A 20,114-nucleotide genomic window follows, 5' to 3' on the forward strand; every position below is an offset into this window, starting at 1 on the left:
CTGCTGAGTGATGTGCTCTGCCAGTCCCACGGGACTGTGGAGCAGGAACCCTGTCACTGCAGAGCTGGTGGCAGGAACTCCCTTTCTATCCCCAGTGCCCGGCGTGCGACGGGACTCAGTACACTCTCTGCATTAAATCCAATTGATTGAAGCATTAAGCCAGACTGAGAGATAGCGTTTTCTAAATATAGTGTTTCTCCTTTTTCTCCTCCAGGTCCCGTTGCCCTCTCTTTCCCCCACAATGCAGGCAGGCACCATAGCCCGTTGGGAAAAAAAGGAAGGGGAAAAAATCAATGAGGGTGAACTAATTGCAGAGGTAAGTTATTTAAAACATGGAAATGAGTTAGAAGGAACTGGCTTAGCTCAACTGACTGAGTGTTAGCTTTCCAGATAGGTAATTATCCCTTTTGCTTGAGAAACTTAGATGTTTTTTACAACTTGATATTAGAGAAGGTTGGTTAGGTAAGTTGTCAGCAGCTGGCCAGGCTGATTTTTAACTAATTCCTTTCAGGTCTATTAATAGAGGCTTTAGCTTCGCATGGAACTGTGTGATTCCAGGCACAGTCTAATAAATTTCATCCTGGTAACATGAAGCCTAAACTGCTGCTTTTTGTTAAAAGGTTGAAACTGATAAAGCCACTGTTGGGTTTGAGAGCCTGGAGGAGTGTTACATGGCAAAGATATTGGTTGCTGAAGGTACCAGAGATGTTCCAGTTGGAGCGATCATCTGTATCACAGTGGAAAAGTGAGTAGTTCCTTGGTAATTTGTGGAATTTAGGTGCTTAGTGGAGTGTTTTGACCTAGGATTGAGAAAGGAGGAGTTAATAGGCTTCTGAGACTACTTTTTTGGTTGCTAAATCTGCTTTATAAGTTCTAGTACTTACACATTTTTTCTCTTCCATAGGCCTGAGGATATTGAGGCCTTTAAAAATTACACATTGGATTCCTCGGCAGCACCTACCCCGCAGGCAGCTACAGCACCAACACCTGCTGCCCCTGCTTCTCCACCTACACCTTCTGCTCAGGCTCCCGGTAGCTCATATCCCACTCACATGCAGGTGAGGCTCAGCCCCCGGGTGTTCGCTCTGGAAAGTTAATTATTCATTATTTTTCATATATGGCCATCACATCCTAGAAGCTGGCATTAACTATGGCCAGCTCTTGTCATTTGAAAGTAAATAGAGAGTAAAAAAAGAAGAAAGTAAATAGGGATTTAAACATTAAAATTGACAGTTTTATTCCTAGTCATTATTTCTAGGTGTGTGAACTTGGACATTCCTTTAAACTTTCTCAGCCTGAGTATAGTAGGTAGGATAATGCTTGGCATTTCTCATTCATTAACATTGTATTAGGTTTGGAGGATGATTTGTACTAATACCTACTCCTTGTAGTATAGAGTGTTCAGTAGGCCTGTAGTATTGTCCATTGAATAAAAGTCCCCAGTTGATGTTTTCCTTTGACGTGTGATGTTTATTTTTTATGAGTGAGTGAACTAGGGGTGCCTGGTGGCTCAGTCAGTAAGCGTCTGACTTTGGCTCAGGTCATGATCGCAGTGTTCTGGGATGGAGCCCCACATCGGGCTCCTGCTTAGCGGGGAGTCTGCCTCTCCCTCCCCCTCTGCTGTTAACTCCGCTTGTGCTCTCTGGCTCTCTCTATCTTTCTGTCAAATAAATAAAATCTTAAAAAAAAAAAGGCACGTGAACTAGTCCCATAATATTAATAAATGAGGAAACTGGCAACAAAGTGTGTAGAATGGACTAAAGAGTTGAAGGCAATAAATATAATCGCAGTTGGTTCTGTTAAATAAATCTGTTTCTAAGAAACTACAGTGGTTTTTTAGGTATTACGGTTATCCCATGTATATTCGTGTTTTGGATATTGGAAATTGGTAAAAAGCAACTGGCCTTTTTCTAAAGGATTAAGACTAAAACTTTTCTTTCACTTAGTTTATTCGTAGAAATTTCTGTATAGGAATCATTTTCCTTTTGGGGCATAATACTCTTCTCCCTGGTCTTTTAATAGCCACTTGTGAAGTCTTGTGTGGTGTTCAGGTCACACATTTGTTTCATCCTGTTCAGTAAACTCTTCTCTTACTATGTAAGACACACTTCCTTTCTCTCCATTTTATGTCTGTGGCTTTGTGTGCAAGCATTACAGTTGTATTTTAATTATCTTTTAAGATCTGTATAGAGATTACTGGCTCCACTGGTTTTGAAGAAGTAGATGGAGATGACAAATTCTGAACAAGAAAAACGTTTAAAAAATATTTTCTAAGTAGAGTTATATTTTTCTTATTTTTTTTTTTAAAGATTTTATTTATTTATTTGACAGAGATCACAAGTAGGCAGAGAGGCAGGCAGAGAGAGAGAGAGGAGGAAGCAGGCTCCCTGCTGAGCAGAGAGCCCGATGCTGGGGCTCCATCCCAGAACCCTGGGATCATGACCTGAGCTGAAGGCAGTGGCTTAACCCACTGAGCCACCCAGGGACCCCTGTTTTTTTGTTTTTCTTCTCTTTCCCAAGACATTAATTGAAATGATTTTCTCTCAGAATAATCCTCTTGCTAACTGATAGAAAAAACTGAGAAGATAGCAAACAAAACCCATAATAACTGGGTAAGCATCTAAATTCAGGGGACACACAAGCCATATGAGTGGCAAAGCAATGTTTCATTGAAATCAGCCAGTCTGATGTTCAGATCTTATTGGGATGGAAGGGACTCTTTCCTTTATTTTTCTTGCAATTGTTAAAATTTTACTTTTTTCTTACCAATTTGGGTGCCTTTTTTTTTTTTCTTGTCTGATTGATTGTGACCAGGACCTCCAATACTATATTGAATGAAAGTGGTGAGAATGGATATCCTTATTCCTGATCTTAGAGGGAAAGCTGTCAGTTTCTCACCACTGAGTGTGATATTAGCTGTAGATCGTATAAGGCCTTTATTTTGTTAAGTATGTTCACTCTATGCCCACTTCGTTGAGAGTTTTTATCATTTATGGATGTTGTGCTTTGTCAGATGTTTTGCATCTATTGAGATGATAATGTGTTTTTTTATCTTTTCTCTTATTAATGTGGTATATCACATTGATTTGTGAATATTGAACCACTCTGGCATCCCTGGAATAAGTCCCTTGATTGTGATGAATTTTTTAAATGTATTGTTAGATTCAGTTTGCTAATATTTTGTTAAGGATTTTTGCATCTATGTTTATCAGAGACATTGGCCTGTAGTTTGTTTAAATTTGTTATTGGTGGTTTAGGTATCAGGGTTGGTTTTGTAGAATGAATTTAGAACTTTTCTTTCTCTTACTGACTATTCAGATGTTCGGTAGAATTCACCTGGGAAGCCATCTGGTCCTGGACTTTTGTTTGTTGGGAGTTTTTTGATTACTGATTCAGTTTCATTAATCAGTCTGTTCAAATTTTCAGCTTCTTCCTGATTTAGTTCTGGAAGGTTATGTGTTTTAGTAATTTATCCATTTCTTCTAGGTTGTCCAGTTTGTTGGTGTATAATTTTATATAATCTTTTTATCTTGGAAAGGTATCTGGGAAGTTTAGGAGAAATGCTGTTCCCTCTGAGTGAAAAGATAGATGCTAATACAGAGCACAGCAAAATTTTAATGGCATAGTCTAAACCAAGATCATTCTGTGAAAATGAAAAATTCTAGTTTAAGCAATAAAAAAGATGAAAAGATACTCTGTTTAGATATGTAATTGATGAATTAATTTTGACAATCTAGAAAGAAATATTTCCTAGTTAACCCCTTGCTTTTAACTTTGGTTGGGGGGGCTCAAAGTATTACTGATACTGTAAATCTTGGGATTTGGAGGTTGATTCAAATGGTAGGGCACTATTGAGGCACGGATCTTTTGCTCTTATGAGGGCAACAGACAGATGGGAATTTGGATCGCCAGAGTCACTATCATTCCATAAAACTAATGAAGCTTGCCTAAGTGCTACTGTGTCCAAGGCTTTGTAGTATTAGGCAATAATATGTGTTTGTTTCTACAGGTGGTTCTTCCTGCCCTCTCTCCCACCATGACCATGGGCACAGTTCAGAGATGGGAAAAAAAAGTGGGTGAGAAGCTAAGTGAAGGAGATTTATTGGCAGAGATAGAGACTGACAAGGCCACTATAGGTGAGATTTCTTCAGCTCTTAATGGTTGAGGCACTGAGTTTTCCAATGAGGGAAGAGGATTGCCGTCCTATCCTATAATGAGTGAGTGATAACATGAAAAATTTTAATTTTTGGGATTCATTTCCTGGAATAGACTCTGTCATGACAGAAGTGTATGTAGTGGAATTTGTTGATGCCACACTGCACTCCTAATGAATCAAAGATATGTCAACTTAGAGATGATTTTTATCCGGAGTTTGCTTCTTAGTCTTACTGTGTTACTGAGAAGCTATTTCAGCCCTGCTGTTCTTTGAATTGGGCAAGGGGGGAGAAAAGGAAACAGGAGAAAATTACTTTCTAGGCAGGAAAATAACAAAGAATTTAAGATGACTTTGAGGGAAAACTGAAACCAGGGTTTGGATTGCTTTCATAGTTTTAGAGTGACTGATAAAATATGTATATACCTGTTCACACAGCATATTGCATTTCCATATATTCCCTTTCTGATTCATTTTTATGCTCAGAACAAAGCCCACCTATTATTTGTGATAATATTTATAGATATTAGATCTATTTGTTTCCTAGCTAGTCCCCAAGAGTGGGTGATTCTGAGCATCCTCCACAGTGGTGGTTTTTAGATTGTGTTCTTCAAACCCCATGATTCCTTGATGGCACCGTGAGGTAAAGGAGACTTAGTGAACAGGACTCTGCTTTCCCTGCCCCTCTCCCCAACTTCCAGGGCAACTGGAAGGGCAATTCCTTTTTATCTTTTCGCATATTGTGTTCCAACCAAAAGATTTTATTAGAAGAAAGGATTCTGTTTCTTAGAAACAAACAGAACCCCTTGGTAACAATAGATCTGCTTTGCCTTTTAACTTGGATACTGGAATTGCTATAGAGATGGTATTCTAGAGACTCTGATAGTCACTGGAGAAGCGTTGCCTTTGTCAAATTCTTTAAACTCTCTTGTGGCCTTGGAGTCTTTTTTTTTTTTTTAACTTCTTTTATTGGATATTAATTCTTAACTGGAAAACGGAAGTTTTTATCAAAGATATGTTTGTCAGGGAGGGGCACAACTCAAAAAGCCAAGAGGCCTGCAAGGCAAAAGTACTTCTCTGCATTGTATTTTTAGTTTTATTTTGTAACACTTCATTTGAGTTCTCTTCTCTCTAACACTGTAGAAACCCTAGTAATGCCATGTTTCTTCACACTGAAATATTTAGTTGACTACCAAATATAACCTCTTTCAAAAACTCCAGAGATACTTTTAAGGGCATAATCCCATACCACTGTCAATTCTAGTAGCTCCCTTAATTTAACATCCATGTGGTTCTGATTTTTAAAAGTACAGCTGATGCCATATTGGTCCAGTTAATGTCATCCTGGAGTCTTGTGGGTCTGCATAGCAGCTGCCCTTAAAGATGTTTTTAAGAAAATGTTTAGAACTAACAACTGCTAAGTCTCTCATAGTCTTATTTAACAGTTGTTTATTTAGTATTTACTTTGTCCCAGGTACTGTTTCTAAGTACTTGAAAATTAATAATTTTTATAACATTCCTGTGAGGTAGGTACTATTGTAACCCCCACTTTTTAGCTAAAAAAGCTGAGACAACAGAGATGTTAACTCACAAAAGGTTATATAGCTAGTTAGAAAAACTTTTTACTTAAAACTGTGCTTTGAGTTTGGTGGGATAGTAGAGTCCTTTAAATTCCATAATGTTTTTTTCTTTCTATTTAAGGTTTTGAAGTACAGGAAGAGGGTTATCTGGCAAAAATCCTGATCCCTGAAGGCACAAGAGATGTCCCTTTAGGAACCCCACTTTGTATCATTGTAGAAAAAGAGGAAGATATACCAGCATTTGCTGACTATAGGCCAACTGAAGTAACTGATTTAAAACCGCAAGCACCACCATCTACCCCACCTCCGGTAGGTATGCTTCTAGAATTGAGGTAACACTTATCTTATTCATCTCTAAATTGAGGGATTAGATTGCATGATATTCTAAGTTCCTTCCAGCTCTCAAGATTCTGTAAATAAGGAGATGGTTAGGGGCTCAATTGGTAGAGGCTACAACTCTTGACCTTGGGATTATGAGTCTGAGCCCCAGGTTGGGTGTAGAGATTACTTAAAATATTTTTAAAAACCTTTTTTTTTTTTTTTAAAGATTTTATTTATTTTATTTGACAGAGATTACAAGTAGGCAGAGAGACAGGCAGAGAGAGAGAAGGAGGAAGCAGGCTCCCTGCCGAGCAGAGAGCCCAATGCTGGGCTCGATCCCAGGACCCTGGGATCATGACCTGAGCCGAAGGCAGAGGCTTTAACCCACTGAGCCACCCAGGCACCCCTTTTAAAAACCTAAAAAAAAAAAAAAAAAGGAGATAGCTTTTGTGGAGATCTGCAAGTATGTGGCAGTGCACCATTCCCCCGATAGTCAGTTGTTGGATCCTTGTAGCTTTTTTTTTCTCCCTGCTGTCTTAGTCTTGCTAAGCACAAAGCCAAGGTGACATGCTCTTTTTTTTGCTTTAGGTATAGATATGCATATGGACGTTACTGTATACAGTTGTTCATGAACAACATGGGGTCTGGGACACCAACTCTGCGCACTTGAAAATCTGTGTATAACTTTGGATTCTGCCCATATTTAACTAATAAGCCTACTGTTGACTGGAAGCCTTACTGACCATGTAGACAGTAGACAGTCAATTAACACATAATTTTGTATATATATGTATATGATACATATTATATGCTGTATTCTTTTTTTTATTATTTTTAAAGATTTTATTTATTTATTTGACAGGCAGAGATTACAAGTAGGCTGAGAGGCAGGCAGAGAGAGAGAAGGAGGAAGCAGGCTCCCTGCCGAGCAGAGAGCCTGATGCGGGGCTCGATCCCAGGACCCTGGAATCATGACCTGAGCCGAAGGCAGAGGCTTTAACCCACTGAGCCACCCAGGCGCCCCTATATGCTGTATTTTTAAGCCACAATAGAGAAAGTGTTATTAAAATTGTAAGGGAGAGAAAATACATTTATAGTAATGTGCTGTAAAAAATCCATGTGTAAGTGGGCTTGTGTAGTTCAAACTCGTATTGTTGGAGGGTCAGTTAATCTTTGTTACTGTCAGTACTCTTGGTATTCACTTATGCTGGGTCAAGCTTATTTTTATAATATATTAGAACTTTGACGTCACATGGCTTGTTTTGCATAGAAGCTAGTCTTGTCATAGTATGCTATACAGTATACACTATATACCTAAAATGTAGGGGCGCCTGGGTGGCTCAGTGGGTTAAGCCTCTGCCTTCTGCTCAGGTCATGATCCCAGGGGCCTGGGATCGAGTCCCGCATAGGGCTCTCTGCTCAGCAGGGAGCCTGCTTCTCCTCATCTCTCTCTCTGTCTGTCTCTCTGCCTATTTGTGATCTCTCTCTCTGTCAAATAAATAAATAAAATCTTTTATATATATATATATATATATATATATATACCTAAAATGTACTGGTATGCACTCCAGGCTGAGATAACTCTGTGATGAGGCTTCTGTACATGTTAGAATCATGTGAGTTTAGATGAAGGTACACATTTCTGTCAGAGAAACTTGATTTCTGACTTGCCTACATTTGTGGGGAGGTGGCCAGTAGTAGTTACGTCTTAAGGTACTTTCAACATGGAAATTCCAGTGTAATTTATTATTTTGAAATGAGGTTAAGTAAAAACAAAACAATGTTGGTCATGTAAGAGAATGAGAATAAAGACATAGCAAGAGATGAAAGTAAAGAAAGTCTATCAGGATATTACATACTGATTAGCCATGTTAAATCCTATGTCTCCATGTTATCAGGGAGTAAGAACATGGTTCTGTCTTTGACATAAAGTTGTGTTATTACTCTTCATATTGCTGTATTATGTTGGTTAAGTAGGAAAAATATGCATAAGATAGAAGTTATTTTGATTTCTTAATAAATGTAAGCTCTTCATCTCTCAGACCAGTCTTTACAGTGGTGAATTAACAGTTTGTAACTTTTCTCAAAAGGTGGCCCCTGTTCCTCCGACTCCCCAACCTGTAGCGCCTACACCTTCAGCCACCCGCCCAGCTACTCCTGCCGGACCCAAGGGAAGGTTGTTTGTTAGCCCACTTGCAAAGAAACTGGCAGCAGAGAAAGGGATTGATCTTACACAAGTAAAGGGTAAGTTTGTCTCTATACGAAGGGGCTGTAAAGATAAAATTTACTTGAGATTCATTCTTAAGTCCAGCAAGGACAACTCTGTACGGTCATCTTATTTGGAATGGTGCAGAAAAGGATGAAGGAGGGAAGTCATCTCCTTTGTTGCCACCACAGATAAGGAAACTTAATGTGCTGTGTTTAGCTCATCTAGGATCTACTTATATAATGTGGATAGCCTTTTTTCCCTCAGTTCATGGGAACTGCTTAATTTTTAGTGCAAGTGTAATGTGCTTGTTCAGCAGAGTTGAGTTTTCAGACTTGACGATGTAATAAGAAATCTCTATTGCTGCAAAGCTGACTGAATCTAGCAGTACACAGCATAAAATAGAAACCTGGGGTGATTGGAAATGACTTGAATGAGAAAATATAAAACTGAACTAAAGTTCTTGAGGGCAAAGGAAAATGTCTAATTCATATCTTTTTCTCCCCAAAGAGAAAGTATAGCTTACTGATAAGAGCATGAGGTCTTGAATCAGAGCATCCGCGGTTTACTTTTGGCTTTATCATCTTCTGTGTGATATGACTTTAGGTGAATTACTTAACTTGTATATGTCTGTAGGTGAATTACTTAAACCATCTGCTTACCCATTTGTGAAGCTGAAATAATAGTGTATATTAAAACAAGCAAAGGGCTTAGGATAATATTTAGAATATAATAGATATTAAGTAAATGTATTCTGTTCATATTAATATTATCACCTGGCATTTAAATGAATGTTTTTGAGCTGAAATGTAAGGTGATTAGAACACTTATTTGGAGAAGGGCAAATGACTCATCCTGAAGCCTGGTTTGATGGCTACTACTATGTGCTAGTCACTGAATTGCCACATTTAGCATGACATTTCTTGAAGTAAGAATTATCATTCATCATTTTTTTGGATATGAAAATAGTCTTAAGAGTCTCCCTTTCTGTTAAGTAGTAAAGTTCCAATTTGAATCTGGTTGTTTCTCCAGCTGCCCAGCTATGGGCACTCAGTGCTGGTTATCATCTGTCTGTTGTCTGTTGTTGTGTGGTTAGAAGGCAAGATAGTCCCAAAGAGTAAGAATAGGATATTGTAAATTTTTTGGCCTTCAGAGGATTCTTATAATATTTGAAGATGCTTTTTTCCATCTTTATGTTATTTCATTGGTATGTTGCCATTTTTTATGTGTATGTGACTAGCATTAGGGATAGCAGTGTAAGTCAGAGTAAATTTTAAGGAGAGTGGAGGGACTGGGTTAATAATTATATCCAAAGACTTTAGACAGGTGAAGAAGGATGTTTTATGAGATACTTAGCAACACTGGTGCTGTACCAAAGATTTAAGTGGGAAAGTCAGGCAGTTAGAGTTAGGCGATTTATTTACTGTTATTTAAACCAATATTCATGGAGTCTTGTCTGTGCATCACTTGTTCATAAGATAGACAAGATTTCAATTTTAGATGCTTATGTTAAGAAAAATAAAGAGTTAAACAGAGAGTACAGCATAGTAGCTAAGTGTATGGGCTCTGGAGCTAGAATGCTCAGATTTGAACCCCAGCTCTGCTGTATACTACCTGTGTGACCTTTTATGTCTCAGTTTCTTCATTTGTATATAAAAATAATGCCTTCTAGGTTGTGAGGGTGACCTGAGTTAAACAGTGCCTGCACATAGAAAGCATATACAGGTATTAGCCATAATAATGAAAATAACTTGTGATTACCTAGGATGATCCAAATGTTGAGAGAATAAACCAAGTGATACACTGTTGAGTGACAGTGTGACTGTATGTGCAGCCTGACTGCTGTTAGATATGGTGGTTGGGGAAGATCTTTCTGATGAGGTGACACTTGATCCAACCTGAAAGATGAGAAGGAGTCAGCTGTGAACCAGCCGTGTGAAGAACTGGGGACAGAGAGACCAGTACTACATAATCTGAAGTGGAGAGAGTTTGCCATGTTTGAGGAACATACAGGAGGCCGGTGTTAATAGAGGGTCTAGTGGCAGGAGGTGGTGAGGTTGGAAAGAAACATAGGGGTGAGAACAAGGACTTGGCAGGTCATGGTAGAATTTGAATTTTATTTAAAGCACAGCAGGAGGCCACTAAAGGATTAAAACAAGGAAGTGACATAAAATGATTTACATTTTTAAAAGATCACTTTGGCGGCTTTGTGCAAATGGGTTAAATGAAAGCAAAGATTAAGATGCTGTTAAGAGGGGCGCCTGGGTGGCTCAGTGGGTTAAGCCTCTGCCTTCAGCCCAGGTCATGATCCCAGGGTCCTGGGATCGAGCCCCACATCGGGCTCTCTCCTTGGCAGGGAGCTTGCTTCTCCCTCTCTCTGCCTGTCTCTCTCTGTCAAATAAACAAATAAAATCTTAAAAAAAAAAAAAAGATGCTGTTAAGATGCTGTTGCTGGAACTGACAGTGGTGACTTAGACAAGCATGGTCAGAGGGGAAATGGAAAGAAATGGAGAGCTTCAAGATACATTTTTGACAGAATCAACAGAACTTAGTCAAGGATGATACCTGGGGACTTGACAGCAGTTATTTCAAAACAGAGGTCTGCTGGAAGCCTGTCTGGGTAGACTGAAAAGGAGAAAATGGATGGAGAAATGGAAACAGCATCGTGGACGATTTGTTCAAAAAGTTTTGCTATGGAGGGTAGGAGCTAGGATAGTGGTAGGTGGACCCTAGGCTTGTCTTGTCCCTTGAATACAGCTAGTTAACTATCAGATCATTCTGAATATCCAAGAAATCAACGTGAGGACTGATAGAACAAACTGCGCAACCAGACGGGGAGAAGAGGCAGCATTAAGGATAGTAGGAAGTTAGGAGATGTGGTTTTGGGGATAAACATCATGGGTACTGCAGAGGGGAGCGTGGTTGTGAGGAGAGGCAAGAGAACGGAGTGCGCAGGAATACATACAAGGGGAATACTTTCCCAAAGCCATTGGCTGGGAAAACGAGAGGGGCTGATTTTCATGAGTTTTTGCAACCAGCGGGGCTCAAAGACTGGAGTTTTGAGGTCTACAGTCTTGGCTAGGATAGACACCTGAGAACACTGCCCTGTTCTTGGACAGCAGGCAGGCAAGCAACCCCGGGGCCAGTGGTATGATCTGAGGATCTCCTAAGGCATATGGAGAATCACTTGTTAGCTCTTGGAGTGCATCTCTGAGATGTGGCGTTGCCTCTACGGGAAGAAAGAGCTGGCCGCTGCCGTTTCCCTCCCCTACTCCTCAGCATAAACCAACTTCGGTAAATAGCTCAGTGCCAGCACTTGCTGTGTAACCTGCTTACACCAGGTCCCATCCCCCCGTGCTCTGCTAGTACTGCATTTCTCAGGCAAGTGCATCTAAGAACCAGTGCAACAGGTCCCTTCCTCAGAAGATCAGCAGAGACACTCTCACGTACCATATCTCCTGACCATAGAGTTCTGCAAAGGTTCAGTTCTAGTAACATCAGGTAGCATCAGGTTTCATTTAACAAATGGATCAGAGCACACCTAGTTAAAACTCGCTATACCCTGACCAAGGTCCAAACACTGCCCTCTGCAGGCAAGGACTGATGGCTAGAGCAGCCAACACACACACAGCCGCAGAGTGTGTGCAGCTCACTAGAGACACTCCTTGAAGTGCCAGGCCCTGGGCACTGTATGACCTCTTCTTAAAGCCATTACTCTCTGGAGCAGGAAATATAACAGGCTTTTCTAACACACACAAGACAGAGACCTAGACAAAATGCAGAGATGGAGGGATTCATCCCAAAAGAAAGAACGAGAAAAGGTCACAGCCAGAGATCTAATCAAAACAGATACAGGGGCGCCTGGGTGGCTCAGTGGGTTAAGTCTCTGCTGTTCAGCTCAGGTCATGATCTCAGGGTCCTGGGATTAAGTCCCATATTGGGCTGTCTGCTCAGCAGGGAGCCTGTTTCCCCCACCCCCTCTGCCTGCCTCTCTGCCTACTTGCGATCTCTCTCTGTTGTCAAATAAATAAAATCTTTAAAACAAACAAATAAAAACAGATATAAATAATATGCCTGATGGAGAATTTAAAATAACAATCATAAGAATACTTGCTGGGCTTGAGAAAAGCCAGGAAAACATCAGGGATGGGGCACGTGGGTGGGTCAGGTCATGATCTTAGGGTCCTGGGATCAAACCCCGCATCTGGCTCCCTGCTTGGCGGGAAGCCTGCTTTTCCCTCTCGCTCTCTCGCTGCCTTTCTCTCTCTCTCTCTCTCTCTCTCTCTGTGATAAATAAATAAATAAATGATTTTAAAAAAAAAAATCAGGGAGACCCTGACTGTAGAAGTAAAAGTTAAAAAAGCAATCAGGCAGAAATGAAAAATGCAGTCACCGAGATTCAAAACGAGGTGGATTTAATGACCACTAGGATAGAAGAAGCGGAGAGATGAGTAAGTGATACAGAAGTTAGAATTATGGAAAATAATGAAGCTGAATAAAAGAATGATGGATCATAAGTGTGGACTTAGGGAACTCAGTGACTCAATCAAACATAGTAACATTCATATCATAGGAGTCCCTGAAGAAGAGAAAAGGACAGAAGTTTGGAGGAAATAATAGCTGAAAACTTCTGTAGTCAGGGGAACAAAACAGACATCCATATCCAGAGACACAGAGAACTCCCATGAAAATCAACAAAAGCCAGCCAATGCCAAGACATACTGTAGTTAAATTTGCAAAATACAGTGATTTTAAAAAAAAAAGTCCTAAAAGCAACAAGACAGTAGAAGTCCCTAGCTTACAAGAAAACACCCCTAAGGTTAGCTGGAGATTTCTCCACAGAAATTTGACAGGCCAGAAGGCAGTGGCATGATATATTCAACATTCTGGGGGTTATATATTCAACATTCTGGCTCAGTGGGTTAAAGCCTCTGCCTTTGGCTCAGGTCATGATCCCAGAGTCCTGGGCCGGAGTCCTGCATCGGGCTTCCTGCTCAGTGGGGAGCCTGCTTCCTCCTTACTCTCTGCCTGCTGCTCTGCCCACTTGTGCTCTCTATCTCTCTGTCAAATAAATAAATAAAAATTTTTTAAAAAACCCTCAAAGAAGTAGGGGTAGAGGAAACATACCTCAACATCAAAAAGTCGATACATAGGGGTGCCTGGGTGTCTCAGTGGGTTAAGCCTCTGCCTTCGGCTCAGGTAATGATCTCAGGGTCCTGGGATCGAGTCCTGCATCAGGCTCTCTGCTTGGCAGGGAGCCTGCTTTCTCCTCTCTCTCTCTCACTGCCTGCCTCTCTGCCTGCTTGTGATCTCTGTCTGTCAAATAAATAAATAAATAAAATCTAAAAAAAAAAAGTCCATACATGAAAAATCTATAGCTCATATCATCTCCGGTGGGGAACAACTGAGAGCTTTTCCTCTATAGTCAGGAGCAAGACACGATGTCCATTCTCACCATTGGAAGTCCTAGCCTCAGTGATCAGACAACAAAGAGAAAAAGAAATAAAAACAATTCCCACATTGGCAGGGAAGAAGTAAAACTTCCACTATTTACAGATGTTACGATTCTCTTAAAAAACCCAAAAAACTCCACCAGAATTCTAGAAGTGATACATGATTTCAGTAACATCACAGCATACAATATCAACATACAGAAATCTGTTGCATTTCTATACACCAATAATAATGCAGCAGAAAGAGAAATCAAGGAATCAGTTCCATTTACAGTTACACCAAAAACTGTAAGATATGTAGGAATAAACCTAACTATAGAAGTAAAAGATCTGTTCTTTGAAAACTGTAAAACACCGATGAATGAAATTGAAGATGACACAAAGAAATGGGAAAAGATTCCTATCTCAGGTTTGTGGCTCTGAATTTAGAGTACATTTAGTCATCTAAGTGTACTTTTTTTTTTCTTTAAGTAGGCTCCATGCAGGGCATGAGGCAAGGCTTGAACTCCCAACTCTGAGATAAACCCAGAGCTGATATCAAAAGTCAGATGCTTAATTGACTCAGCTATGGAGGCGCCCCTATGTGTGCACTTTTTTGTCCTCAGTGGCATTAAGCTATTCTGATGTTGGCATTGAGCAGACAGACACTTTAGAGGTTGACCAGGGAATAAGTTTAACCATGATCCACAATGTAAGCGGGGTAGGAAGAACAGAAGATGATAGGAAAATGAGGGAGGATGAGAGCAGTCGAGGCAGTGGAGTGGGGGTCTTGGCGAGGTTGAAGAAGTTTTGCAGTAGGAGGGAACGGTCTAGAATAAGTGAGTTGAGAGGATCAGTGATTGTGTGTTGTTTCCTGGCCGCCATCTCTGTCACCAGATGCGTCTTTTCCACACCAACACTCAGCTCTCTGCTACCACCTGGGTGTCGCACTTGAATTCTGTTCTGACACTAACACTCCAGCATTAACATCGGGCTCCACGGGATTAAGGACTCAGTCCCACAAGACTGCCCCTCTGTTTTGTTTTTTGTTTGTTTTAGATTTTATTTATTTGACAGAGAGAGACAGTGAGAGAGGGAACACAAAACACAAGCTGGGGGAGTGGGAGGAGGAGAAGCAGGCTTCCCACTAAGCAGGGAGCCTGATGCAGGGCCTGATCCCGGGACCCTGGGGTCATGACCTAAACCGAAGGCAGATGCTTAACGACCGAGCCACCCAGGTGCCCCAGACTGCCCTGGCTTCTGATGCCAGTTGCAAGTCCTGGGGACCACCCATACTTCTGACTCACTGACTATAAGTCAGGAGTTCCCAAGATCTCTGCTTCAAGTGTGCGAATTCACTAGAATGACAGACAGAACTCAGGAAAGCACTGTATGTACCATTACCAGTTTTATTGTAAAGGATACCACACAGGAACGGTCAATAGAAGAGATGCACAGGGCAAGGGTTGTAGGGGAGATGGGAGCAGAGCTTCCATGCCTTCTCAGGGAGTACCACCTTCCTAGCACACTGATGTGTTCACCAACCCAGAAGCTCCAAATCTTGTTTTTAAAAGAGTTTTTTTGGAGGTTTCTATAAGAAGAGTGGACATATATATGTATATATTTAAAGATTTTATTTATTTATTTGACAGAGAGAGATCACAAGTAGGCAGAGAGGCAGGCACAGAGCGAGAGGAGGAAGCATTCTCCCTGCTAAGCAGAGACCCAGATGCAGGGCGCGATCCCAGGACTCTGAGATATGACCTGAGCTGAAGTCAGAGGCCTAACCCACTGAGCCACCCAGGCGCCCCAAAGAGTGGTTATTTAAATCCTTGGCCATGAGTTGTTAAACTCAGTCTTCAGTTTCCCTGCCCTCCTTGCAGAGACAGATGACTTAGCAAATGTGACCAAAATGGAATCATTTGGGGAGAAACTGTTTTAAAGCCTACACCCTAATAATCAGTTTGATTTGTCTCATAGCTACTCCTAGATGTTTCGTATTTATTTGAAGCAAAGCACTTTCACATCACTATCCCGTTTTATCCCCACAACCTTCCTTTGAGCAGGGGCTGATACTGTATCTTTCAACTACAGGTGAGACTAAAGACCAGCAGAGATTAAGTGACTCCAGTCTTTTAATTCTTATTTGACGATCACCCTACATTTTTTACTCTTTGTCTGCTGTTCTTCCCTTTAAACCATATTACTTTATGATGGCCTTTTGTGCCTTCTTCATGAGATAGGCAAAAAAACTTAAAGGATTTCAGCTGACTCCTGGTAGGAAATTCCTGTGGGTGGCTAAAACCCAACCCAAGGCAGGTGATACTGCAGGTTTCCTTCTCTCAAGGGGCTGTGGCAGATCTGCCTTGCTGGTAAAGAGAGGTTACGGTTTCTGTTGTTTATAAAGGCGGGGTATCTAATAGGGGTACTGCTACCTCTGTTCTAGAGCTCCGGGCGAGGATAAACACAATCATAGCCAAATCGTTTTTCATAATGAAGGAAAGGAGTTGGGACGAACTGCATACAACGAGACTCCTTTTAAAGTCTGCCTTGGGGGAAGATGAATAAATTTGACCAAATTTTTTCTAGAAGTGGGCCAGTGTAAAAGGTATTTTAATAACTAAATTCTGAATCTCCTTAGAATTAAGGTTCAGGATTATGTTTGGGTCTGAAGTTAAACCTGATTGGTTGTGGTTGGGAAGAGGAAGGAATTAAATGAAAATAAAAGCATCCCCTTCGTGAGAGGATTTGAAGATCTTTCCTTGTGTGAAGGATTTGAAGATCTTTCCCTGCACGTACTTCATTCCCAGTGTCTGACACAGGTCAGTTAGAACCTTGGCCACTACAAGAAAGCTCTAAATGATGGAGACCACACAAGGAAGGAGTGATTCTGAAGATGAGATCATTGCAGTTGATTTACTCAAGCTATCTTGGGGTGAAAAAAATTAACTTGCCTAATTTGCCCGAAACAATTGTTTTTGTACCTGCTGACTTTGTACAAAAGGAAATCTTCTTGATCAAATGAAATCTAGAAACCAAATGAGATCCATTTCAAGGTTCAGAAAGGGTTTTTCAGAGGTGACTAAAAGAGGAGGCAGCCAGACTTGGGGAAGTATAAATTGTACTTAGCATTATCCATATGTCAGTATTTTCCAATTTAAAAGTAAAGAACATGAAAAGATGAAGTATGGCTTCGGTAAAACTCTAGAAGAGAAGTACTTAACAACGAATATTTGCTGTAGTTGAAAAGAACCAGTACAGATCAAATGGGAGCACTCTGTGTGAATTATAATTAAAAACTGACAAGAGCTGCTGTCTTAGGGAGATGTTCAGGTACAGGGTGAGGCAGTGACCCCCTTCAGAGGGCCTTTGGAGAACCCTTAGGAACTTGCACTTCAGGATCATAGTGTTGATCTCCTAGAGGAACCAGTGGTCTGCTCTCACATATGATATTTATGCATCTCTTCCAGGCACGGGACCAGAAGGCAGAATCATCAAGAAGGACATCGACTCTTTTGTGCCTACTAAAGCTGCTCCTGTGAGTTAGACTTGGCTTTTTTGTTTTGTTTTGCTTTTGGTAGTTTGTTCCTGCAAAATATGCTGTCTAACCTATTTGACCCTTTCGTACATTACTTAGGATTGAAATAGCTTAACCAGAATTGTGGTTTTTTTCGTCTAATTTCACTGGCTAGCAATTTTGAGATATGAATGTGTTGTCACACAACATACAAAAGGAAAGATGATATGTTACATTGACATACATTCCAGTTTTGTTGTTTTTTTTTCAGTAGTGGTACTAAGTTTTTCCTAACAGATTCTCTCCTCCTCGTTCAGGTCCTACTAAGTGACTTCTTACAAGTTGGTTGACTAGAGTTTAAGTTTTATGTAGTTAATTATTCCACACAGGGAGTAAATGCATATAGCCAACCAACTTCTTTTTGGTTGGTTAAAGTGTTAAGATAATTAGTTGAAAGGAAAGAAAATGATTTACTTAGGTGTTTGCTTTATTTATCTATTTTTCAAAAGATTTTATTTATTTATTTATTTGAGAGAGAGAGAGAAAGCATGAGTGGGGAGGAGAGGGAGAAGCAGACTCCCTGCAGGCTCCCTGTGAGTAGGGAGCCCATTGCAGGGCTCGATCCCAGGACCCTGGGATCATGACCTAAGCCAAAGGCAGAGGCTAAACAGACTGGGCTACCCAGGCACCCCTAGATGTTTGTTTTAAAATGAAAGATTTGGGGTATCTGGGTGGCTCAATTGGTTGAGCATCTGCCTTTGGCTCAGATCATGATCCCAGAGTCCTGGGATCAAGCCCCGAGTCGGGCTTCTTGTTCAGCAGGGAGCCTACCTCTCCCTCTCCCTCTCCTTCTCCCTCTCCCCCTGCTTATGCTTACTTTCTCTCCTTCTCTGTCAAATAAATAAATTAAATCTTTAAAATAAATAAGTAAATGAAAGATTCTTCATTTTTTTCTTAATACTGTTCATAAATTATTATCTTGTTTTATGTTTATCTCTAATCCTTTCAATTTAAGAATGCTTTGATTGCTTTTCTTGAAGGTAATTTTGCAAATACAAAATTATTTTGACGAACTAATCATTGAACAAAGAAAAATGATACTTAAAACTCATCACAATTCTAAGTATAAAAATTAAAAGCAGACTTCTTAAATAAGCACAGTACAAATCCGAGTCCCTTCTGTTCCCTTGGGATAGAAATAACTATTTTCTATAAGCCTTCTATTAAAAAAATTTTTTTAAAGATTTATTTACTTATTTGTCAGAGAGAGAGTGAGCGTGCACACAAGCGGGGGAGGGGCAGGCAGAGGGAGAAGCAGGCTCCCTTTGATCATGACCTGAGCCGAAGGCAGATGCCCAGCTCACTGAGCACCCCCGGCATCCCTATTTTCTATACGCCTTTTAGCATTTACTTTGCCATCTGTAAGAGTCACTAGCTTGTATCGGTTGCATATGCCAGGATTGAGCCACAGGTACTGAGAGCTTTTGTACTTCCCCTATAGGCTCCAGCAGCTGCTGTACCTGCCACGGCTCCAGGAGTGGCACCAGTTCCTACAGGTGTCTTCACAGACGTCCCAATCAGCAACATTCGTCGTGTAAGAGTGTTACCCTGAATCTGCAACCAGAGCTGTGGGGGGCATCTTTGGGGGCATCCTTACTCTGATTGTTCAATTGCATCGACAGTTTGAAGCACTAGCAGAGACTTGTTTTAGTTGGGAATCTTAGATGCCCAGTTTAAGATGTTTGGTTTGGCCGATTCCATACTTGGGATAAACAAACATTGCCCTGATTGGATACTCCTAGAAGGAGCCCAGGTTCTGGTACATGTGACAGTTCCATATTCCAGTTCTTGTAATGCTTGAGGTGACCATTACCAGGGAGGAAGGTAAAGGGGCAGAGTGAGCCCTGCATTAGGTAAAGCTTCACCTGAGCTAAGTTAAATGATGTTTTGATCTCTTTGTTTTCAGGTTATTGCACAGCGGTTAATGCAGTCTAAGCAAACCATACCTCATTATTACCTTTCCATTGATGTAAATATGGGAGAAGTTTTGTTGGTACGGAAAGAACTTAATAAGGTAAAAGGTCTGGAAATTCCGACTCTATAAACTCTAAAGTTCTTGTTTTTAACCCCACTGAATATTTACATTTTTACCTATGGTTTTTTTTACAGTATGCCAATTGATGTTGGAAAATGGTGTCCACTTATTTTACTTTTTTTAAAGAGAGGGAGAGAGGGGTGGGCCAGTGGTACGCAGCATTATACAGGTTATCTGTGACCTCTTGGGTCGCTTAATGTTCACTTGCACACTCTTCCTCACAACAGTGGTTGTCGACATTTCACCTGTATAGCTACTTTAGTCCCTTTGCACTTGCTGTTCCCCTGCATGAGATACTGGTCACTGACATCCACCTGGCTTCTTCCTTTACTGCCTCAAGGATTTGACTTAATATCACCTTCTCTGGATTCCTTAGTTACCTTATTCTAAAATTAAGGGAAGAGGAGTGGGGTGAGTGGTCAGTTTTCCCTTTAGTTCTTTTCCTATTTTTCTATCATTTAACATTATCTTACATACCGTATGTTTTCTTTATTTATTATCCACTCCTTTACAATATAAGGTCCCTAAGAGTGGAATTTTTACCCATTTTTTTCACTGCCCAATATCCAGGGCTTTTAGAATTCTATACCTAGAACAGAACACCCAAATATTAGCTGCATGAGTAAAGCAGTGAAGGATTAACAGAGTAACTGGCTACAAGGGTTAGAGATGATAGCATGCATTTATTGGCAAAATGTTACAGATGTTTTATAATACATTTATTTGAAAATTAGATATGAAAAATATATGTCCCGTGTATTATTTTATTCATTTAAAGTTTTATCTAGATATATTTTACATATTGTACCA

General features: G+C 40.5%; 1 protein-coding gene across 1 annotated transcript in view; it reads left to right on the top strand.

Moving 5' to 3' along the window:
• The window catches only part of DLAT (dihydrolipoamide S-acetyltransferase), a 30,750-nt gene that overhangs the window by 752 nt on the left and 9,884 nt on the right, over positions 1–20,114 (top strand). Inside the window, exons 2-10 of the mRNA XM_004749812.3 lie at positions 215–316; positions 621–745; positions 905–1,058; positions 4,010–4,136; positions 5,855–6,042; positions 8,145–8,298; positions 17,163–17,230; positions 18,711–18,803; positions 19,176–19,283. Of these exons, the coding sequence (XP_004749869.2) occupies positions 215–316; positions 621–745; positions 905–1,058; positions 4,010–4,136; positions 5,855–6,042; positions 8,145–8,298; positions 17,163–17,230; positions 18,711–18,803; positions 19,176–19,283 (1,119 nt within the window). The remainder of the gene's footprint in view (positions 1–214; positions 317–620; positions 746–904; positions 1,059–4,009; positions 4,137–5,854; positions 6,043–8,144; positions 8,299–17,162; positions 17,231–18,710; positions 18,804–19,175; positions 19,284–20,114) is intronic.

This window comes from Mustela putorius, unplaced genomic scaffold (assembly GCF_011764305.1).
Source record: "Mustela putorius furo isolate JIRA1106 unplaced genomic scaffold, ASM1176430v1.1 tig00000198_pilon_pilon_pilon, whole genome shotgun sequence".
NCBI classification, from domain to species: domain Eukaryota; kingdom Metazoa; phylum Chordata; class Mammalia; order Carnivora; family Mustelidae; genus Mustela; species Mustela putorius.